Source organism: Erpetoichthys calabaricus, chromosome 11 (assembly GCF_900747795.2).
Source record: "Erpetoichthys calabaricus chromosome 11, fErpCal1.3, whole genome shotgun sequence".
In the NCBI taxonomy this organism is placed as follows: domain Eukaryota; kingdom Metazoa; phylum Chordata; class Cladistia; order Polypteriformes; family Polypteridae; genus Erpetoichthys; species Erpetoichthys calabaricus.
Genome location: NC_041404.2, coordinates 56,746,989 through 56,772,166, shown reverse-complemented (window position 1 = coordinate 56,772,166; position 25,178 = coordinate 56,746,989). Strand labels below are relative to the sequence as shown.

The 25,178-nt window shown below is 40.5% G+C and overlaps 1 protein-coding gene across 1 annotated transcript in view; it reads left to right on the top strand.

The window, feature by feature from the left end:
* The window catches only part of gfpt2 (glutamine-fructose-6-phosphate transaminase 2), a 56,712-nt gene extending 33,954 nt beyond the window's left edge, over nt 1–22,758 (top strand). The window contains 12 exon segments of the mRNA XM_028813115.2: nt 713–836; nt 3,957–4,120; nt 4,322–4,417; nt 4,564–4,578; nt 4,581–4,660; nt 5,303–5,423; nt 5,667–5,824; nt 10,861–10,975; nt 15,327–15,454; nt 16,481–16,648; nt 18,911–19,072; nt 22,164–22,758. Of these exon segments, the coding sequence (XP_028668948.2) occupies nt 713–836; nt 3,957–4,120; nt 4,322–4,417; nt 4,564–4,578; nt 4,581–4,660; nt 5,303–5,423; nt 5,667–5,824; nt 10,861–10,975; nt 15,327–15,454; nt 16,481–16,648; nt 18,911–19,072; nt 22,164–22,208 (1,376 nt within the window). The 3' untranslated portion in view covers nt 22,209–22,758.
* Nucleotides 22,759–25,178: the final 2,420 nt, after the last annotated feature.

Sequence of the window (25,178 nt, the reverse complement as noted above, 5' to 3'; positions counted from 1 at the left end):
ATCTGTTGGAATGACAAATGCCATGCATACGTTTTGTGTAATATGCCATTTGGCATGGGATTCTTTAAAATGATATTAATATTTCTGATGTGCTATTTGTTGGAATGACAAATGCAATACATTTTACTCGTATATGCGTTACAACATATATTCCAGTAGATGATAGACTGCAAACATTAACACCGAGGTCTGCGTTGTTTACTTAGATTTCAACCCTTCTTATAGGGTAGCATATTTAGTGATAGGAATAAAAACACAGATGAGGATCCTACAACCTCCATGTGGACAATGAGTGGGCATGGAGTTCAAAACTCAGGATGTTATGTCTCTGTTATATGCCACTTGGTATGGGATTCGTAAAAGAAGCGCTAATGCTTGTGATGTGCCATCTGTTGGAATGAAACATTCAATGCATTTTATTCCTACATGCGTTACAAAATACATTCTGTAGATTTTTCTCTGCAAACGTTAATGTTGAGGTCTACGTTGATTATTTCCAGCCATTTTAGTCATGTACTTCAAACTGAGGATGACTGTTATCTGCTACTTGGTATGGGATTCGTAAAAGAAGTGCTAATGTTTGTGATGCACCACCTGTTGGAATGACAGAGACATAGTAAGCAGATGAACACACAGACAGGCACTTGTTTTTTTTTTATTAAAGTAGATTTTTATTATTATTTTAATGCAAGGCTTTTTTTCCACCCACTAGGTCACCTTAAAGATGAGAACAATAAAGAGAACGCCAGGAGATCCAGACGGTTAGACAGCACCACCAGCCTTCATTCTGTCTGTGACCGGAAAGCTGTGGAGTACTATTTTGCATCAGATGCCAGGTAGGACATATAACGCCCCCAAAAGTTAACATTTCAGCTTACAGATGCAGACAGATTCTCTTCAGCTATAGAATACAAAAGCTCTCAGGACACCAGCCAGTGTATTAGACATTTCTTTAACAAAGGACGTCTGAGGAGCCTACCACGCCAGGGTCTAGTCCTGCTCTGCAAGCTCTTATAACTATGAATATTCAAGAGCATCTTTAACACATGGCACATCGTATGCAAATTATAGGTCGACCTAAACCTTACTAATGGGATATTCACGGGGCCGAGACTCAAAATCAGAAGGCGCATTCTAGAGGAGCAGTAGCACAATTTGAATGCAGAGAGACAAAGAGTCCATATGAGGAGCCGTTATCCATATGCTAATCTTATGACACTCTGTTTAAGGATAACTTTAATCGCTCCACCACAGCTCCACCACAGCCACTAGGTGGCGCATGTATGCACTTTTACGTTTTTTTAGGCACTTGCATGCACTGCAGTTCTCACTATGAAAGAGGTGTGTGTGTGTGTGTGTGTGTATGGAGCAGTCCGCTCTGCTCACACTCAACGGCAGCCACTAGATGGCGCATGCAGGCTCCTCACTTGTCACTATGAAAGACCTGTGAGCAGCAAACGCGTCGTGCTAAAGACACAGAGGAAGAGACACGACGTCGAAACGAAGTAAACTCCGCGGCTCAACAACGTGCAGGCGAAACACCTCAGCAATGCAGGGCAAGTCCTGAAGTTCTCACTAAACACATTTGTCTATCTGGAGGCATTTTCTCCAGACAAAGATTAACAGGACGGCTAAGGTATGGCATTGCCAGGGTTTTCTTACGAAAGCCAGTGGGGCAGCAAGCACAAGGGGGGGGTCCCCGTCCTCTGCACTGGGTGGTCATTCTTAAGAGTTAAGCTGAAGCCTCTGCAAGTTCACGATTGTATAGTAAAACTGCTAGGGGGTCCTTGGGTTGATTTTTTTTGTCCTGAAGACCGGACATAGCTAGTATTCCCAAAGATCTTTTCTAAATGTCAAATGAAAAGGGGAATAAAAGAGAAGAATGGAGGCAGGCGCCCAATACACTCATCAAGAAACAGAATCCAAAGGCCGAAACAAAGAGTAAAGAAAAAAACAAACCAAAGCAACAAAGCAAAACCTGCAATACAACTTCACTGAAGACGCGGCCTGAGCTTCTTCTGCTTTAGGCTAAATAGCCAGTGGGCGGGGCCATGGATGATGATGTCATGGCGGTCCCGCCTCCCATGGCCCCACCTACAGATAACATGAAGCATAGTTACATTTAAAGGGACAGTACACAATTAAAACAGTTTTTAAAAACATCAGCAGAAATGACATAAAACACATGAGAAATAATAACTGAAATTTTACAAAAACAACAATAAAAGATAAAATACAAAATTCAGATAGAAACAGATAAAATATAAAACTCACCATGAAAACATTTCACCCACAGTAAAGTTAGCAGTTAAATCCCCACCCCCACCCCCAATCCAAAATCATGCCCCACTTCCCAGCATTGGTTTTATATGAGCTCTGACCAGGTGGTGCAACGTTTTGGGGGTCTTTGACTTAAGACAGTCTGAGGACCTCCCCAAACTTGGGCCTTGTCTTCTTAGATGATATAGCGCCTTTCAATATCAGCACTCTTAGAGGTTTCTACCCCGGCTGCCTGCATCTTGGTGCAGTTTGGGTGCAGGTGAACTGAATCACTTGAGATTAATTAAACCTGTCACCTTTAAAAAACTCGGGTGCAGAACCTCGGGCCTTAGGTGTTGCTGCCCAAGTGCCATTTGATCAAAACGCAGATCATTTGTGGTCAGGTGTGGAGCGGGAGTGTCATACAGCCAAGCACATCCAGGCTGTTTGTTTAGTTTCTTTAATAATTAATCTGACTGTCAACACAATGCAGTGAGGGTGACAGTTACAGAGCATCACTTTGTCAGCTGGGCTTGACTGGCACACACCTCTCGAGGCCTGACAGCCTGCCCTCGATAGCCCTGCTGCCAAGTTTTAATGAGCCTGTAAAACCAGAGGCGCACCAGGAAAACAACAGCTGCTGCTAGGCTCACTTCTCTGTCCATCTTAAGTTTGGCTTCATTTAGTTAATCATTTGTTCCATTCAGAGTTATTTATCCAGTGCCACTTTGTCACAGTTGGTGACCTTGGGCACATCCTTTTAACCCACTGGCACTCAAATCAAAGCAATTAGAATGCCTACCTGTGACAGTTGCCAAGTGTTTGAAAATGGTGTTGACTAAGAGAACATGGGAAAGGCACTATATAACATAAAGATTGTATGAATTAGGTACAATAGATAGATAGATAGATAGATAGATAGATAGATAGATAGATAGATAGATAGATAGATAGATAGATAGATAGATAGATATGAAAGGCACTATATAATAGATAGATAGATACATAGATAGAGCTTCATTTGTTCAGGGTAGACTACGGCCCACAATCCGGCCCACCATCCTCCCATACCTGTGGTGGATTCTCAACGTCGCTTTGTCTAATATTGTTTTCCTTTTAATCCCCAGTGTAGTTTATATATTTTATTGCAAACAGTGCCATCTGCTGTTTTGTTTATTTGTGATTCAGAATAGATCTAATACAAATGGGTATGCACACTGTGAAATGGCACTATATAAAATGGGTGGGTCTTGTGTAATAACAGACAACAAAAGTAACTGTAGTGTTTATTGTTAAAAGACGCTCTCCTCCTTAATAGGTGTCTGTGTGTCTGTCTGTTTTCATCTGGTTGCTGTGTCTCGCTATTCCAAAAGATGGCACCTCACAAACATTTATAGTACTAAAATGCACTGCATTTCTCATTCCAACAGATAGTGCATCATAAACATTGAAACTGCTTTTAAGAATCCCATACCAAACAGCATTAAGCAGAGACGTAGGAATTGCATGGTGCACCTCAAGCGTTGATGTTGAGGTCCATGTTGATTTTTTTTTAGATTTCAACCTGTCTTAGACAGTCCTATATCATATAAGACTAAGGTCTGTGTGTGTGTCCAGTCGCTACTAGCAATCTGATTGGTCAGTTTGATTTTGGTAACAGGAACACAACAATAGGTTTCAATTTTCCTTTTTGGCAGCGCCATCATCGAGCACACCAACAAGGTCATTTACTTAGAAGATGACGACATTGCAGCTGTGAGTGAGGGGAAGCTGTCATTACATCGGATCAAGCGGGTAGCGGGAGACAACTCTTCCCGGACCATTCAGACCCTACAGATGGAGCTGCAGCAGATCATGAAAGGTTGGCATCTCAACCCCAAACGGCCTGTAAAGGGCAGCACTTTCATTTTAGGACCTTTTGGTTTGTTCCTGAATGTAGAGGAAATGATCTCAGTCAGTACATGGATGGATGGATGGATGGATGGATGGATGAACAGAGCTCTTGTCCTTATTGCATTAGTAAACCCCCCCACCATTCGGGTCCTTTTCTATCACACCCCAGGCAACTTCAAGGCGTTCATGCAAAAAGAAATCTTCGAGCAGCCAGAGTCGGTGGTCAACACCATGAGGGGACGCGTGTGCTTCGACAGCAACACAGGTAATGGACGACCATCTTTTGAACCATCTTTCATGGAGCAAATACCCTTGGAGTGCTGGACACGATCAAAAACTGCAAGGGAAAGTTCTGGAAAAATGAGGAGCGAGGAGTGACGGCTGACATCTTGTCTGTCTCTTCTGTTTCAGTTGTTCTTGGTGGACTCAAGATCACCTGAAGGAAATCAAACGATGCCGGCGGCTCATCATGATTGGCTGTGGGACCAGCTTCCATGCAGCAGTGGCAGTAAGTTATGGCGCTCCGCATTAAGGTCCACGAGATGTTTAGCAAGTGCGTAGTGATGTTTGAGGGGTCCGCACACTTTTGGCTATGTGACGCATGCGGAGAAGTAGGTGGGGTAGGGTGGGATGGTGACACCAAATGGCTCCTCAGTGTTAAAACATCTCTTTTCTTCCACATTAAAGTCCAAAATGTTTGGATGTGCATAGTGAAGTTTGGGGGGTCTACACACTTTTGGCCATGTGATGCATATGGAGAAGTGGGTGGGGTGGGATGGTGACACTAAATGGCTCCTTGGTGTTAAAACTGCCCTTTAGTTCCACATTAAGATCCATGATGTTTAGATGTGTGTAGTGATGTTTGGGGGTCCGCACAGTTTTGGCCGTGTGACGCATACAGAGAACTGGGTGGGAGGGAGAGAAGTTGGAGTGGTGACACCAAATGGCTCCTCCGTGTTAAAAACAGCCCTTTTGTTCCACATTAAGGTTCATGATGTTTGGATTTGCGTAGTGATGTTTTGGGGTCTGCACACTTTTGACCATGTGACGCATACGGAGAAGTGGGTGGGGTGGGAGAGAAGTTGGAGTGGTGACACCAAATGGCTCCTTGGTGTTTAAACAGCCCGTTCTTTCTTCATTTCTCATGTAGACCCGTCAGATACTGGAAGAGCTGACCGAGCTGCCTGTTATGGTGGAGCTGGCCAGTGACTTCTTGGACCGCTACACGCCCGTCTTCAGAGATGACGTGTGCTTCTTCATCAGTCAGTCAGGTAAACGAATCAACTTGGTGTATCTGACGCTTCCCCTTGTCCTGGTGTGGCCACCCGTCACGTCTTGAAGTCAGAGGGGGACAAGTGTCCTGGCGTTAACGCTTCATAATGTCCTTCCTTTAGCCAACAAAGATGAGCTATCAGGACAGTTCTGTGAAATGATCGGGGAACACGTTTTTTTTTTTCGGGGGGTCCCTACCTAAACTTGGCTTACTATAAACGTTCATCTTTTTTCTACCTCAGGCGAGACGGCTGACTCACTGATGGCCCTGAGGTACTGCAAAGATCGCGGCGCCCTCACCGTGGGCATCACCAACACCGTTGGCAGCTCCATCTCTCGAGAAACAGACTGTGGGGTGCACATCAACGCCGGACCAGAAATTGGGGTGGCCAGCACAAAGGTGAGGAGCGTCTCTTCTGCTTCTGTGTCATGTTTTATAGGGGATGAATTTTGCTTTGCTTTGGTAAGTTTGAATTTGTGGTATGTTATCTGCTTCTAATTAAAATTAATAATTAATAAATAAATAAATAAATCCATCCATTTTCCAACCCGCTGAATCCGAACACAGGGGTCTGCTGGAGCCAATCCCAGCCAACACAGGGCAGGAACCAATCCCGGGCAGGGTGCCAACCCACCGCAGGACACACACAAACACACCAAGCACACACTAGGTCCAATTTAGAATCACCAATCCACTTAACCTGCATGTCTTTGGACTCTGGGAGGAAACCCACGTAGACACGGGGAGAACATGCAAACTCCATGCAGGGAGGACCTGGGAAGCAAACCCAGGTCCCCAGGTCTCCCAACTGCGAGGCAGCAGCGCTACCCACTGCGCCACCATGCCACCCAAATGAATAAATAAATAAAGTCACTGAGCTATTGAACTACGGTGACATCCCATAATTTCTTCAAGGCCAGCTGCATCAGAGAGCTCCTTGCTTTGGAAACTGCAGAGTACAAGTCCTAATGGGGAAAGAATTAAGATGGCTCCCTCTTGTGGCCAGCTTAGGAAATAAAGGTGCAGAAAAATCCCACCTCTTAGCTATCTGGGCGCCCAAATCTTCGCTTTAAGACTCTTGACATTCCAGAATTCTCCGGGATGACACGCACTTATTCCACTGACCTGGCCATTATTTAGACACAGTTTTAAGCTGCTTGGTGCCCACGGGACCTGAAATTCTTTGTTAACTGAGCCGAGTATCTCATCCAGCTGTCCTCCCACACCTTTACTCTGCCTCCATGTTCTCCTGTTCTTCTCCTGACTCTCTGCCCCCAGTAAGAGAACCCTCTTGAAATCCGGCCAAGGCTACCATGCTCAGTCTAAGTCCTCATGTCTGCAAAAGAATCAACTAAGAAAGTACGCTTCCTTTATATAGTGGCTTTATATTAAGTGTGGGGCGGCATGGTGGCGCAGTGGTAGTGCTGCTGCCTCGCAGTTAGGAGACCTGGGTTCGCTTCCCGGGTCCTCCCTGCGTGGAGTTTGCATGTTCTCCCCGTGTCTGCGTGGGTTTCCTCCCACAGTCCAAAGACATGCAGGTTAGGTGGATTGGCGATTTTAAATTGTCCCTAGTGTGTGTACTTGGTGTGTGGGTGTGTTTGTGTGTGTCCTGCGGTGGGTTGGCACCCTGCCCGGGATTGGTTCCTGCCTTGTGCCCTGTGTTGGCTGGGATTGGCTCCAGCAGACCCCCGTGACCCTGTGTTCGGATTCAGCGGGTTGGAAAATGGATGGATATTAAGTGTGCACCCTCTCGAGGCACTTTAAAATTGAAGTACAATTGTTTTCCATGAATTTTCTTTACATTTGGAGTACATAGGTTGTGGCGATTTGCTCAAGAATTCACCGCATGTTACAAGTGTTTATATAGCACCTTTATAGTGCACACCATGCCAAGACACTTTACAAGAGCAGCACAGTTGTTTCCAGGTATGTTTAACAGTTACAGTATTAAAGCAGAGAAAGTGATTTGTTCAGGCGTCAACTGCATGCACTGGATAACATAATTTGTATATAGCGCCTTTACTGTATATGGTGCTTACCACCCAAAACACAGTTTACAGTTGTGGTACAGCTGTTTCTATTTGTCTTTACAGTTACAGTACACAAGTAGATACAATGGTTAAGCTGAGGAGTTAACAGCATGTACTGAGTAGCAAATCATATTTATATAGCGCCTTTGTAAAGTGCACATCATTTCAAGACACCCTACAATTACAACTCCATAGTTTGCGTGTATTTTTTTACAGTTACAGTATAAACACAAATAAAGTGATTAGCTCACGTGTCAACAGCATGTATGGGGTGACACATAATTCTTTTATACCGCCTTTGCATAGTGGACTCCATCCCAAGGCACATTAACAGTCCCGTTGTTTCCATGTATTTTATAACTGTTGGACCAAACAGGGAGGTATACTTTATACCCAAGAATTAATGGCATGTCCATAGTAAAACATTAGAACACTCTAGACGAGAACAGGCTATTCGGCCCAACAAAGCTTGCCAGTCCTATCCACTTATTTCTTCCAAAAAAACATCAAGTCGAGTTTTGAAAGTCCCTAACGTCTTACTGTCTACCGCACTACTTGGTCACTTATTCCAAGTGTCTATCGTTCTTGGTGTTAAGAAAAACTTCCTAATGTTTGTGCGAAATTTCCCCTTAACAAGTTTCCAACTGTGTCCCCGTGTTCTTGATGAACTCATTTTAAAGTCACCGTCTCGATCCACTGGACTAATTCCTTTCATAATTTTAAACACTTCAGTCAGGTCTCCGCTTCATCTCTGTAAAGGCTCAGCTCTTTTAATCTTTCCTCATAACTCATCCCCTGTAGCCCTGGAATCAGCCGTGTTGCTCTTCTCTGGACCTTCTCTAGTGCTGCTATGTCTTTAAGGAAACTAAAACTGCACACAGGACTCCAGATGAGGCCTCACCAGTGTGTTATAAAGACTTGAGCAGAACCTCCTGTGACTTGTACTCCACACATCAAGGCGCTATATAACCTGACATTCTGTTGGCCTTCTTAATGGCTTCTGAACACTCTCTGGATTTATTAGAACATTAGAAAGATTTAGATGAGAACAGGCCATTCAGCCCAACAAAGCTCGCCAATCCTGTCCACTTAATTCTTCTAAAATAACATCAAGTTGAGTTCTGAATGTCCAGAAGGTCCTCCTATCCACCACACGACTTGGTCACTTATTCCGTGTCTGTGGTTCTCTGTTTCCTAATGTTTGTGTAGTACTAGGGTGTTGTACCATGTTAGCCATTATGAATGTAGAGAAAAGCCAAGCAAAATGACACCTTTTATTGGCTAACTAAAAAGATTACAATGTTTGTGTGAAATTTCCCCTTAAGAAGTTTCCAGCTGTGTTCCCCATGTTCTTGATGAACTCATTTTAAAGTCACCATCTCGATCCACTGGACTAATTCCCTTCCTAATTTTAAACTCTTCACTCAGGTCTCCTCTTCATCTTCTTTTGCTTAAACTGTAAAGACTCAGCTCTTTTAATCTTTCCTCATCACTCATCCCCTGTAGCCCTCGAATCAGCCTCGTCGCTCTTCTCTGGACCTTTTCTTGTGCTGCTATGTCCTTTTTGTAGCCTGGAGACCCAAACTACACCCAATACTCCAGATGAGGCCTCACCAGTGTGTTATAAAGCTTGAGCAGAACCTCCTGTGACTTGTACTCCACACATCAAGGCGCTATATAACCTGACATTCTGTTAGCCTTCTTAATGGCTTCTGAACACTGTCTGGAAGTCGATAGCTTAGAGTCCACTATGACTCCTTAATCCTTCTCATAAGGTGGACTCTCGATTTTCCGACCGCCCATTGTGTATTCAAACCTCCCATTTTTAGTTCCTGTGTGAAATTCTTTATATTTACTGACATTAAATTTCATCTGACACAAATCTGCCCAAGCCTGTCTGCTGTCCAAGTCCTTCTGTGATGATATAACGGATTCCAAATGATCTGCTAATCCACCTATCTTGATATCATCTGCAGACATAACCAGCTTGTTCCTTATACTCTAAATCATTTATAGATATTAAAAATAGCAGCGGCCCTAACACTGTCCCCTGCTGGTCACCACTCTTAACATTGGCCAGTTCTTATGAGGTTCCTCACACCATCACCCTTTGCTTCCTGTGTCTGAGCCAATTCTGTGCCCATCTAAAAACATCGCCCTGAACTCCCACTTCTTTTAGTTTGATGCCCACCCTCTCATGTGGCACCTTATCAAATGCTTTCTGAAAGTCCTGATTAATAATCTCATTTGCTTCTCTCTGATCGTATCCTTTTGTTTCCTCCTCATAGAATTCCAGCATGTTAGTAAAACACGACCTCCCTCTTCTGACGCCATGCTGACTGTTCCTAATAACTCCTGTCCTTGCCAGGTGTTGCTCAATCTTTTCCTTAATAATTCCTTCCATTAATTTTCCTGTGATGCATGTTAAGCTTACTGGCCTATAGTTGCTTGGATCTGCCCTGTCACCTTTTTTATATAATATTTGCCATTTTCCAGTCCTTCAGAATCTCTCCAGTGCTCAGTGACTTCCTATAAATATGTGTCAAGGGTTTCTATCTGTACTCGCTGGCCTCCTTAAGAGCTTGAGGGTACATATTATCTGGTCCTGGTGATTTGTTTGATTTTATTTTATTTAATTTAACTCAGCTGGAGCACCCAGGCTGCGTGATTTGCTGATTTGTTAACAACAAGCGTACTGAGCAGAAAACAATCCCTATATAGCGCCTTGGTGTAGCATGCATTACCCCTGACCACCTTGCAATGGCAGTGCTGCTGTTTCCGTGCATTTTTAACATCTGATGCAAACACACACAGGGAGGTTTGATCATTTGTTCAGAAATTCACGGCAAGTGCTTTGTAATACAACAGCCCTTATATACTGCACAGCGACCCAAGACATTTCATAACGGTTTTCTTGTATTTTTTACTTTTGGAGTACGCAGATATTTATTTTAACTTTCTCTGAAATTTACGGCTTAAACTAAGTAACAAATGATACTTATATAGCGCCTTTGTGTAGTGCAGACCGTACGCAGACACTTTAGAGGGGTACACTGACTGTCATAGATGTTTTTCTATTTGAGCACACAGAGAGACGAGGGTGGATTTTGAACCCGTGTCCTTGTGGTTTGAAGCCGAGGGCCATGAGGCTGTGGGTTCAAGTCCCGCTACCGACACTGTGCTACCAGGGGCAAATCACGTTACCTGCTGTTGATTTAACTGGAGAAAAAGTAAAGCAGTGAAGCCAATTGTATGTCAAATGACGACAGAAGTCGCCTTGCAGGGAGGCATCAGCCATAGAATAAGTAACAAGAACAGACGTGGGAGCAGCTGAGCGGCCAGTGAAAGGGCAAAGCGCGGGTGAGAAACGCCTCCTGTGAACGTCTTGTGTTGTGTTTCCTCCAGGCCTACACCAGCCAGTACGTCTCTCTCATCATGTTTGCCTTGATGATGTCCGAAGATCGCATCTCACTGCAAAACAGAAGGCAAGAGATCATCAACGGCCTGCAGGCCTTACCCAGTAAGTCATTCCCGACAATCGCGTCGAATCTCATCTCGCGTTCGTCACGTGCGGCAGCCACTGGGCAAGGAACGGCACCTCCGCCATGGAGGAATTTTAGCCAGCCATAGTAGGAGCGGAGTGGTGACGCAGAGGGACAAGTAAAATGATTCGGAGAGAACTGAATTCACGCGAAGCTCATTATTTCACTGTGCAAAAAAGAGACAAAAAAAAAAAACGAAACAAATTCACTAAAAGACAACGGAATTCACAGCAAATCTCACCACTTTTTGACTTTTTGAAAATGCGCAAAATAAACTGTGTTTTGCTAAAAAATTCACAGAAAACTGAATTCACGGGAAAACCCCGTATTTCGCTTTGCTAAAAAAATTGCAAAACAAATTGCATTTTACTGAATTCACAACAAAAACGTCCGTTTGACTTTGCAAAACAATTCGTAAAATAAATTGTGTTTTGCTAAACTATTCATCAAGTTGAATGTGCAACAAAAATTTGCATTTTGCTAAATGATTCGCTAAAAAATTAATTCCCAGCCAAACCCACTTTTTATCTTTGCAAAAATATTTGTGGCACACACTGTGTGTTGCTAAATGATTTGTGGAAAACTGAAGTCACGGGAAAACCCCGGATTTCACTAAAAAAATTGCAAACTGATTTCAAAATTGCTGAATTCAAACAAATTGCTAAACTATTTGTGAAAACTGAGTTTGCAACAAAACTCACAGTTTCTCTTTGCAAACAAAAATGAGTGAAACAAGTTATGTTTCACTAAATGATTTCTGAAAAATTTAATTCATATCAAAGCATGTTATTATTTTTGCAAACAAAACTGAATTCACTAGGAAAATATGTGGAATTTGCAGCAAAACTTTGAAAATTTTCATAAAACAGATTGCATTTTACTAAACAATTCAGGAAAAATTGTCTTTGCAGCAAATCCCGCTGTTTCACTTTACAGAAAATTGAGGAATGCAAATCGCTGTTCAGAAAAAAGACAAAAAGAAAAAAAACAAAACAAACTGCATTTCACTAAATGACAACGAAATTGCATGTTGCTAAAATGATTTGTGGAAAACTGAATTCACAGGAAAACCCCGTATTTATTTCACTTTGCTAAAAATATTGCAAAACAAATTGCGTTTTACTGAATTCACAACAAAAACGTCTGTTTCACTTTGCAAAACAACTCGTAAAACAAATTGTGTTTTGCTAAACTATTCATCAAGTTGAATGTGCACTAAAACTCGCCGCTTTACAAAATAATTTGCATTTTGCTAAATGATTCATTAAAAAATTAATTCACAGCAAAATTTGCTTTTTGGCTTTGCAAAAAAAATTTGTGGCACACACTGCATGCTGCTAAATGATTTGTGGAAAAGTGAAGTCACGGGAACACCCTGGATTTCACTAAAAAAATTGCAAAACAAATTTTGTTTTACTGATTTCAAAATGGCTGAATTCAAACAAATTGCTAAACTATTTATGAAAACTGAGTTTGCAACAAAACTCACAGTTTCTCTTTGCAAACAAAAAAGAGTGAAACAAATTGCGTTTCACTAAATGATTTGTGAAAAACTTAATTCATATCAAAGCATGTTATTTCATTTATTTATGCAAACAAAACTGAATTTCACTAGAAAAATACATGGAATTTGTAGCAAAACTTCATTTCATCAAACAGATTGCATTTTACTAAACGATTCAAGAGAAATTGCCTTTGCAGCAAATCCCGCTCTTTCACTTTATAGAAAATTGAGGAATGCAAATCGCTGCTCAAAAAAAAGACAAAAAAACCCCAAAACAAACTGCATTTCACTAAACGACAACGGAATTCACAGCAAAACTCACCACTTTTTGACCTTTTGAAAATGCACAAAATTAATCGTGTTTTGCTAAAAAAATTCACGGAAAACTGAATTCACAGGAAAACCTGCCATTTCGCTTTGCAAAAACCGATTTGCGAAACAAATTGCATTTCATTGATTTTGACTTCTAAACCTGCTGGTTCGCTTTGCAAAAACAAAAAAAAAAATTCACACAAGAATTGTGTTTTGCTACACAATTTATAAAAACCTGACCTGCAGTGAATCTCACTCTTTCACTTTTACGTAAAAATGAGGGGAACAAATCGCCGAATTTGCAGCAAAAGGTGCTGTTTCTGTTTACAAAAAAAAAAAATCAGAAAACAATTTGTGCTTTGCAAATAAATTTATGAAACAAATTGTGTTTCTCTAAATGATTCAATAAAAACTGAACTGACAGCAAAACTCACAATTTTGCTTTTCAGAAAATTTTGAGGAACTCATTGCATTTTGCTAAACTGATTTGTGGAAAACTGAATTCACAGGAAAACCCCATATTTATTTCACTTTGCTAAAAATATTGCAAAACAAATTGCGTTTTACTAAATTCACAACAAAAACGTCTGTTTCACTTTGCAAAACAATTCGTAAAACAAATTGTGTTTTGCTAAACTATTCATCAAATTGGATTTCGCAACAAAACTTGCTGCTTGGCAAAAAAATGTGCATTTTGCTAAATGATTTGTTAAAAAATTAATTCACAGCTAAACTCGATTTTTGGCTTTGCAAAAAAATTTGTGGAACAAACTGTGTGTTGCTAAATGATTCATGGAAAACCCCGGATTTCACTAAATAAATTGCAAAACAAATTTAGTTTAACTGATTTCAAAATTGCTGAATTCAAACAAATTGCTAAACTATTTGTGAAAACTGAGTTTGCAACAAAACTCACAGTTTCTCTTTGCAAAAAAAAAAGCCAAACAAATTGCGTTTCACTAAATAATCTATGAAAAACTTAATTCATATCAAAGCATGTTATTTCATTTATTTTTGCAAACAAAACTGAATTTCACTAGAACAAATCAGGAAAATTGAGGAATGTAAATCGCTGTTCAAAAAAAAGACAAATAAAAACAAAAAACAAACTGCATTTCACTAAACGACAACGGAATTCACAGCAAAACTCACCACTTTTTGACTTTTTGAAAATGCACAAAATAAATTGCGTTTTGGTAATAAATTCACAGAAAACTGAATTCATGGGAAAACCTGCCATTTCGCTTTAGAAAAAAAAAATTCACACAAGAATTGTTTTTTGCTAAACAATTTATAAAAACCTGTCCTATAGCGAATCTCACTCTTTCACTTTTGCATAAAAATGAGAACAAATTTGCAGGAAAAGGTGCTGTTTCCATTTACTACAAAAAACAAAATCAGAAAACAATTTGTGCTTTGCAAATCAATTTATGAAACAAATTTTGTTTCTCTAAATGATTCAATAAAAACTGAATTGACAGCAAAATGTGCAATTTTGCTTTTCAGAAAATTTTGAGGAACTCATTACATGTTGCTAAAATGATTTGTGGAAAATTGAATTCACAGGAAAACTCCATATTTATTTCACTTTGTAAAAAATATTGCAAAACAAATTGTGTTTTACTGAATTCACAACAAAAACATCCGTTTCACTTTGCAAAACAATTCGTAAAACAAATTGTGTTTTGCTAAACTATTTATCAAATTGAATTTGCAGCAAAACACGCTGTTTTGCAAAAAAAAAAAAATCTGCAAAATAATTTGCATTTTGCTAAATGATTCGTTAAAAATTTAATTCACAGCAAAACTCGCAGTTTGGCTTTGCAAAGAATTTGTGGAACACACTGCATGTTGCTAAATGATTTGTGGAAAAGTGAATTCACAGCAAAACCCCGGATTTCACTTGGCTTAAAAAATTTCGAAACAAATTGTGTTTTACTAAATTCAAAATAAAACTTTGTTTCACTTTAGAAAACAATCCGCAAAAAAAATAGTGCTAAACTCTTCGTGAAAACTGAATTTGCAACAAAACATGCTGTTTCACAAAAAAAAAGGCAAAATATTTATTAAAAATTGAATTCACAGCAAAACTCGCCATTCTGTTTTGTGAAACAAATTGTGGATTTGTATAAAACTGAATTCACGGCAAAACCCCGTATTCTGCTTTGCTAAAAAAATTTCAAAATAAATTGTGTTTTACTGAATTCAAAATAAAACTTTCTGTTTCACTTTGCAAAACAATTCACAAAAAAATTGTGTTTTGCTAAATTATTCATGAAAACTGAATTGGCAACAAAACTCGCCGTTTCACAAAAAAAAGTGAAATCATTTGTATTTTGCTCAATGATTTCATTAAAAATTGAATTCAGAAGAAAACTCACTGTTTGGCTTTGCAAGAAAGAATGAGTGAAACAAATTGTCTTTCCTGGCACGATTTTAGTATTTGATTTTTTATTAACTCCAGTGCTGGCTGTGACTCAATATTTAATTTATTTTGGTATTTTTGTTTATAGGTCAGATCAAGGAAGTTCTGGCCGTGGATGATAAAATCAAAGATATTGCAGATGAGCTGTATCAGCAAAGGTCTCTTCTGGTTATGGGTCGAGGTTTCAACTATGCCACCTGCTTAGAAGGAGCCCTGGTAAGTCCAATTCTGCGGGTGTAATGCCATGCATGGTAAGGTGGCACGGTGGTGCATGTGTTAGCGCTGCCTCTTCACAGATTGGGTGTCCTGGGCTTGAATCCCAGACCTGGATGCTTGTTTTGTTTGTGTGTAGTCTGCATGTTCTCCCTGTCTCTGTGTGGCTTTTCCTTCAGGTAGTCAGGTGTTCCCCCCACATCCCTAAAGTTGTGCCAGTTAAGCTGATTGGTGATGTTAAATTGGGTCAATTATGTGTGTGAGTGGGCTCTTTAATGGACCTTGGCCATATCCAGGTCTGCCTCCTGCCTTGCAGCAGTTTAGAGCCTCTACTTAACCAAACCTGCATGTGTTTGGGGTCCGGTAGGGTAAGCCGAAGTAGCAGGAGGTGCATGGAGAAGGTCCAGAGGCTGAGATTTGACCCAGAGACTTTGGAGCTATGACACTGCCACCCTAACCAGCACGGCCACTTAGGAAAAGCTTGGCTTGCTGCTGGAAGAGGTATTGGTTGGGGCGCTTACCCTGTGGTCTCTGTCTGGATCTCAATGTCCAAGTGTAGTGATGGTGACACCAGGCTCTAAACAAACTGGTGTCGTCCTTCGGATGAGACAAAAGCCGAGGTTCTGACTCTCTACGGCCATAGAAGATCCCTGAAAAGATTAGGTTGTTCCCCAATGTCCTGGCTAAATTGCCCACCATGACCTCATCCATTCTGCCCCCCTAATCATCTCCAGTCTCTAAATGGCTAACTATCTCTGTCACCCCTTCAATAGCTGATGTGTGATGAGTATACTGGCACAAGTTCAACTGCCCTCACAGCATCCAAGTTGGTGCCACGCATTGGTGGTGGTTGACGTGGCCCCCTCTGTCTATGGAAAGTGTTCCGAGTACCTAGGAAAGGGCCATATAATGTAAATATAATGAATTGATATAATTATATTATATAACGAGGAGTTTGTGAATAATCTGTCAGCTCAAGATTGTGACTGTAATTCAATAACTCCAACTCTCCCGTCTTTCATCTTACAGAAAATCAAAGAGATCACTTACATGCATTCAGAAGGAATCCTGGCTGGCGAGCTGAAGCACGGACCCCTGGCTCTCGTGGACAAGCACATGCCTGTCATCATGATTGTCATGAAGGACGCCTGCTACACCAAGTGCCAGAATGCTCTGCAGCAGGTCACCGCACGTCAGGTACGCTTCAAGCCAGGACCGGTGTGTGATTGTTGTTTATACAGCAGGAATGGTAAAAGTAGCCTGGAGAAGTGAACAATAATATTATATAATAATAATAGTTTATGTATATAGTGTCTTGCCTATTCTCACAGTGCTTCCGAAAAATTAAAAATGTAATCCAACTTAATAAAAGGACAAGTATCTGTGTGGTCCATCCAGTTGCTATGTCCCAGTAGCTGTTCTATCCATCTAAGATGGGTTGAAATCTAAGTAATCAGCGTAAACCTCAGTTTATTCAACGTTAACATTTGCAGCGTGCCATCTATTGACATGTAGTTTGTAAAGCATGCATTAATATAATGCATTACATTTTTCATTCCAACAGATGGCGTATCACAAACATTTCTAGTAATAAAATGCTTTACATTTTTCATTCCAACAGATGGTGCTTCACAAAAATTATCAGTGCTTTTACAAATCTTATACCAAATGGCATAACCACCCAATGGACACACACACAAGCACAAACAAATACTTGCCCATTTATGAAGGTGGATTTGGTGTGGGAGTCATAAAAGCAGCGCTAATGATTGATGCATGTGTTAATAACATATATTGCATTTTTCATTCCAACAGATAGCATATCAAAAATGTGCAGTGATAAAATGCTTTGCATTGTTCATTCCAACACATGGCACTTCATGAACTTTATCAGTGCTTTTACAAATCTCATACCAAACAGCATAGCCACTGGATGCACACACACACACACACACAAACAGACAGTCATAAAAGCAGTGTTAGTGATTGATGCATATATTAATAAAATACATTACATTTTTCATTCCAACAGATGGTGTATCACAAAAATTAGCACTGCTTTTACAAATCTCATACCAAACAGCATAGCCACTGGATGCACACACACACACACAAACAGACAGTCATAAAAGCAGTGTTAGTGATTGATGCATGTATTAATAACATATATTGCATTTTTCATTCCAACAGATGGTGTATCAAAAACGTGCAGTGATAAAATGTTTTGCATTGTTCATTCCAACAGATGGCACTTCATGAACTTTATCACTGCTTTTACAAATCTCATACCAAACAGCATAGCCACTGGATGCACACACACACACACAAACAGACAGTCATAAAAGCAGTGTTAGTGATTGATGCATATATTAATAAAATACATTACATTTTTCATTCCAACAGATGGTGTATCACAAAAATTAGCACTGCTTTTACAAATCTCATACCAAACAGCATAGCCACTGAATGCACACACACACACAAACAGACAGTCATAAAAGCAGTGTTAGTGATTGATGCATGTATTAATAACATATATTGCATTTTTCATTCCAACAGTTGGCATATCAAAAATGTGCAGTGATAAAATGCTTTGCATTGTTCATTCCAACACATGGCACTTCATTAACTTTATCAGTGCTTTTACAAATCTCATACCAAACAGCATAGCCACTGGATGCACACACACACACACAAACAGACAGTCATAAAAGCAGTGTTAGTGACTGATGCATATATTAATAAAATACATTACATTTTTCATTCCAACAGATGGTGTATCACAAACATTAGCACTGCTTTTACAAATCGTATACCAAATGTCATAGCCACTGGATGGACACACACACTCACACACACATGAACAGACGCTTGCCCTTTTATGAAGGTGGATTTGGTGTGGGAGTCATGAAAGCAGTGCTAATGATGGATGCACCCTCTGTTGGAATGAAAAATGTTATGTATTTTATCACTACATGCATTACAAAATACATTCCAATAAAATGTATGGTGATCTACATTGATTACTACATTGACTAGATGGGTAGCGCAGCCAGTGATAGGAATAAAAGTACAGATAAAGATCATACAGTCTCCATGTGGACAGTGAGTGGACGTGGACTACATATTCAGGATGCTATCCACCACACCACTGTATTCCCCTACTTCATTTTAGAATCTTCTGTTGTGCTTCACAATGGAGGTCATTGCTTCTCAGTGGCAAATTAAAGTTTACACCAGGCTTTAGTTTTATTACTTGAGGAAGACAGAGTAGTCAGACTTTGTGGCTTCTATAGAAATAAGACCTTGGAGGCAATTTGAGAAAACGACTGTAATGGTCACATCGCAAAATCATAAAAGCACCAACAAATGAGCGTCTGTGGGAAATGGCAGGGCTGTGCAGACCAAAGATAAGGCTGTTCATTGCACAAACTCTGTTTTACCCTCTTGCTCACTCAGGGTCGGCCAATCATCATATGCTGTCAAGATGACCCGGAAACCATCAAGAGTGCCTATAAGGCCATTGAACTTCCCCACACTGTGGATTGTCTCCAGGGAATTCTGAGTGTCATCCCCCTTCAGCTGTTGTCATTTCACCTGGCCGTTCTCCGAGGATATGATGTAAGTACTAGACACGACATTCAGGTGACGCTTGTCTATTGTGGGTTTTGAGATTCATTGGAGTGCAGGTTTAATTTTTGACTTGTTTGAAACAGGAAAATATTATGGGATGGAGCCTTCAAGCTAGTATTGACTAAAGTCATTGAATGTATAGTAACTGTCCCCAAGTGAGCATTGTGAGGCAGGGTGCAGGTGAAGGACGAGGCAGATCTTAGCGGTGTGACAGAACAACCAAGGAGGGAGAATCCGACCTGGAACACCGGTGGCAGCGTCAATTCACATGAAGGAAGACCACCAAGGTTTGGGCTGCCTGCATATAATGGACAGATCACCATACAGAAGTGGCACAGTGGGTAGCGCTGCTGCCTCGCAGTAAGGAGACCCGGGTTCACTTCCCGGGTCCTCCCTGCATGAAGTTTGCATTTTCTCCCTGTGTCTGCGTGGGCTTCCTCCCACAGTCCAAAGACACGCAGGTTAGGTGCATTGGCGATTCTAAATTGTCCCTAGTGTGTGCTTGCCTTGTGGTGGGCTGGTGCCCTGCCCAGGGTTTGTTTCCTGCCTTGTGCCCTGTGTTGACTGGGATTGGCTGCAACAGACCCCCGTGACCCTGTAGTTAGGATATAGTGGGTTGGATAATGGATGGATGGATGGAAACAATTAAGGGGTCTTAAACTTCAAGAGCAAGTCAATTAAATTTAATTCAAAAGAAGTTCATTAGCAGCAAAAACAGGTCATGAATTAAGAAAAGGGTTAGAATGTGATATCATCTACTGTTAAATTCTGTTCCATACTTCTAAAATATTTGTATTTTTTATTGAGGATTTGTTCTGTTCTGTGTATTGTATTGTATTGACCCCCTTCTTTTGACACCCACTGCATGCCCAACCTACCTGGAAAGGGGTCTCTCTTTGAACTGCCTTTCCCAAGGTTTCTTCCATTTTTCCCTACTAGGTTTTCTTTGGGAGTTTTTCCTTTTCTTCTTAGAGAGTCAAGGCTAGCTGTCAAGAGGAAGGACTTGTTAAAGCCCATTGCAGCACTTCCTGTGTGATTTTGGGCTATACAAAAATAAACTGTATTGTAAACTGTATTGTTAGAATGAAAACCTTTAGCCACTACGGCCCTCCAGGACCTGAGCTGGAGATCCCTGGTGTACACCATATCATGGAGATGGAAGTGGTTGCATTGCACTGGCATCATTATTAAAGTTTGAGTTAGGATTACTTAAACTGCCTTAACTTTTTTTTTTAGATTTTATTAACATTAAATGATTTAACTTAAATGGTAAAACTAAAAAACAATTTAAGCCAAAGAAGTTAGATTAAGGAATTGCTACGGTTATTTTACGCCCCTTAAGTTCCTGTAATCTTCTCCCCCTTGACTGCATCCTGTTTATTCTTTCTATGAGGTTAAACTTTACTCTCCTCTGCCTGTTCTCCTAACTTTGCGCCCCTCTTACTCCTTACTTAGAAGCTCTCCGCTCGCACCATTTGTATTCCTTTGTATTAATGAACCCTTAATGCTGCCGCCCTCTTAACTGCTCTACTTTCCTGACTGCTAAGAACTGTTCAATCTAGAAGAGCTTGCTTATTGAATACCCGATACTAGTTAATTTCTTTCTGTCTGGTACGGCCATTTGTGCCTGATCAGCGTCTTAACACTGGCCATCTACCTACATATTCTTGCATTTGGTTCAGCCACAGCTTTTCCTCTTTTTCCCTGCTAAGGAATCGCTGTTTCTGTTACTTATAACTATTCATGACTACGACGCTGGTTATTTACTCACAGAGATGCTGGTGTCAGCTACTGCTGCTTACTGCCCTGCCTCGCCGACGCTAGTTTGAATACAAATAACAAGATCAAGTACACATAATAAGTAACTTTTCCCAAACACTCAGCTGCTTTTGCTCCTGTGTGGGTGAAAAAAAAAGCAAAAAACCCTTCTAAAGGTAAAAACAAAAACTTTAGGATGGCTCCTTAGCAGCAACCAAAACACATGTTTTTAGGAGCAAAATGTATTTTTATGATTAACACTCACATCACAAAAAATTCAAAAACTCTCAGCCGCTTCTCTCACGTTTGCAAAGATGACGTCAGCACGACGGTACGTCTCACTCAGTGGGTCTTGTTTTATGCTCTTTTATTTTTTGTTCAGCACTGCTAAAATGTTTTGGGGAACTTTGCAGAGCTTTCCTGAGACCTTCACCTTTCCTCGTGTTTTCAGATATTGTATGATGTACACCATTTTCTGGTCACGTTTTGGCTCATTTTTGCATCTCATTATTGTTTGGCTGTTAATTAAGGAAAAAGAAACAATTAAGGGGTCTGAGTCTTCAAGAGCAAGTCAATTAAAATTAATTCCACAGAAGGTCACTAGCAGCAAAAACTTTAAAAAATTCCAGCATGGCTCCTTAGCGGCAACAGAAACGCACGTTTTTAGGAGCAGAACGTATTTTTATAATTAACTCTCACACCACAGAAAACACAAAAACTCTCAGCCGCTTCTCTCTCGTTTGCAAAAATGATGCCAGCACGTCGGTACTTCTCACTTATTAGGTCTTGTTTTATGCTCTTTTATTTTCTGTTCAATTTTGAATAGTTAAAGTATAATTAATGTTACTTTGTTCATTGGCTGCTTATGTGTTTTGTGGGTGGTGCCACACCATGAACCGCCCTCCACCCTATAAATTGTGGGGTATCTTCCGCCATTACTGGTGGTTCATTGTGAAGGTGCTAGGGAGTGGTAAGTTACAGTCATCTTAAATGTTTATTGGGATTTTCAGATTTTCAAATGTTTTGACTTACTGTATTAGGACTTTGGTTGCACTGGATTTCCTCTCTTTTGGGCAAATCTTATTGTCTTTGTGCGCTGCGGAGCTTCATTGTTATTGTGAATATATCTTTTACTATGTTAAGATTCTATATGACCCTTTCTGTATCTAGCCAGGGTTTTTGACAGGATTTCCCCCTCCATTTTTGGAAGTACTTTTGGAACGTACGTGCTTTAGGACTCCCCAACAATTGAAAATGTGTAAATTCACAGTCCAAATTCTACATTAATTAATTAATTTGTTTATTTTGTGATTATTTTTAGGTGGACTGCCCACGAAACCTAGCAAAGTCAGTAACAGTGGAGTGAACCCCCTTGGGGTGGAAGGATGAAATGGTGAGGCTGCCCCCTTAAACTTACACTCATCTCCGTCAACATTCCCTGGTTTGAGGACTCGTGAAACGTGCGGAAAGAATCTCATCATGAAATGGACTGTGTTGAATGACATTGTTTTTAATTATTGTGCCTTATTATTATTATTATTATTTTTTTATCTCAAAGAGCCTCACGTAGAAGGAAAAAAAAAACAAAACTGATCTTATTTGCACGGGTTGAAGTTTTAAATAGTGCAATATTCTCCAGCCCCAATCAGTTCACTGTGAACATGTTTTTTTTTAAATTTATAGAGTCTTAATAGTCTAAAATCTTTTATTTAATTTTTTTTAAAGAAAATATTAACTTATTTCTGAAATCTTGCTTAAATTTATATTGCTGAAGGTTTACCAAAGTGCTTTGCTTGTATAGAATATCGCAAAAAAAATAAATAAAATACACTTTTATTTTCTTGTACATTGGTTATCAAAAACTTTCTATTTAAGAAGATGAATGTGAATGTTTTATTAAACAAGAGAATTGGTGATATGTATGTCGTTTGTATTTCTTTGGGGGGGGGTCCTTGTGGTTTTCATCATTCATAAGGAAATAAAAATCATTTTAAAATACCAGGAGTCTGAGTTTAGGAATAGTTTGCTGCTGTACTTGCATCCCACCCTTGCTTTGCCCCCTGATGCTGCCAGGGTAGGCACCGGTAGAGACCACCCGGATTTGAGCCAAGTGGCTCCAATGATGGATGAAGTGGACTTTGTGTGATTTACTGTTCTGGCATCTCATCCACCCATGCTGGTACCAACCCAGTGCTGCTAAGGTGGGCTCCATCTCCTTCAGTGCCGCCAGGGGGTGCTGCAACAGGAGCGGCTGGCCCCTTTTGGACACTGGTTTCTCCTTACCCAGACATGCAGCCGGATGTTGGAAATCAACCACCTGGAGCACTTCTGGGTATCCAATAAAAGGGAGCCAGCGACCACCACTCAGGGGCCAGAGTCGAGTGGAGGAGGACAGGGTTGCTTGGGAAGAGTGGTGGTGCCAAGGAGAAGAAGAGTGCTTGCTGTACTGGTGTGCTTTATTTGGGACTGTGTATTGCCTGTGGGCCATGGGGAAGATGTGTGCCCACAGGGGAAGAAAATATAAAGTATTTGTTTTATTTTACACATGCCTCCTGTGTCCAATCTGTGTCGGGTCAGGTGCTATACAGCAGGGGTGTCGAACTCCAGGCCTGGAGGGCCGCAGTGGCTACAGGTTTTCATTCTAACCCTTTTCCTAATCAATGAGTAGTTTTCACTGCTAATTAACTCCTTTTCCCTTCATTTCAATAGCCCTGTTTTGTAAGGATTCAGTCCTCTGAATTGATTTGTTTCTTCACTAAATGGCAGCCAAACAGAAATGAGACGTGAAACGATCCAACAAATGACCAGCTAAACTGGGATTTCAAACTCCAACCAATTTCACTCCAACCAGTTTCTTAATGAGAAGCTGATTCTTGTTGTTAATTAAGCCTGTTATTTAATTCAATGGCTTGTTGCTGCTCTCATTCTGCCACAGCAGACATTTCCAAATCTGTTGATTTTTCTGTTGTTTTTCTGTCATATGGTGGCTTGTTTGATGTCTCATTATTGTTTGGCTACTAATTAAGGAAAAAAAGACAATTATGGGGCCTGAGTCAAGTTAATTAAAACTAAAGCAAAAGAAGTTAATTAGCCGTAAAAACGGCTCACTAATGAAGACGATGGTTAGAATGAAAACATGCAGCCACTGCGGCCTTCGAGGACCAGAGTTCGACACCTGTGCTATACAGCGTCCATTCTTACACTATCTATCTATCTATCTATCATATAGTGCCTTTCACATCTATCTATCTATATCTATCATATAGTGCCTTTCACATCTATCTATCTATCATTTGGTGTCTTTCATGTCTATGTTATACAGTGCCTTTCACACACATCTGTTAATTTGTCTTAAAATTTAGGACATCATATAATATTCTGTTTTTTTTCTCCTCCTCTGTTGTCTTTTGCTTTATGCTGCTGACCTGATTGCTAACTGGTGTTTTCTTTTATTTTTTATGTGTATTTATCCTACATATAAATGTCTGTGCGTGGAGGTGTGTGTCTATCTAACTGTCCGGCCCGGGAAGTGTGAGGCTACAGCATGAAGCTCAAAGAAATCGACTCTGTCACCAAAGTGAAACCTCTGAGAAAACAGAAACCCACTTAGCTGCTGATACACAAACGAGGCGAGCACATCGGCAAAATGAAACCTCAGAGGAAATAGAACCTCTCTTAGCCGCTAATGCACAGCCGATGTGATTGATTGAAGTGCTAGAATCCATGGTTTCTAGGAGTCCAGGCACTTTACAGTGTGGGCTTACACAGATAGCCTCTTATAATGAGCACCATGTTAAAATAATCCATCCATCCATCCATTATCCAACCCGCTATATCCTAACACAGAGTCATGGGGGTCTGCTGGAGCCAATCCCAGCCAACACAGAGCGCAAGGCCGGAACAAATCCCGGGCAGGGCGCCAGCCCACCGCAGGGCACACACACACACACGCACACCAAGCACATACTATAGACAATTTAGGATCGCCAATACATATGTTAAAATAATTTAAAATAATAAATGAAAGCATTACAATTTCACCTGAGATAATAATAATAATAATAATAATAATAATTTATTGTATTTCTAGGTGCCTTACAGAACACATTGATAACAACAGCCACAACACAGAATACTACAGTACAATAAAACCAGATTAAATACAATAATAAAATTAAATTTATCAACTAAAATTTATATCAAACTGAAAAAGCCAGCTTTATTTTAAGGCGAGATTTAAAGGTAGGAAGAGAGTCGATATTACAAATATCTTGTGGGTGAGAGCCCCAGAGGCGACTTAACGCTCCAAACTCCATGATAGTCAAGCGAGCAGGAG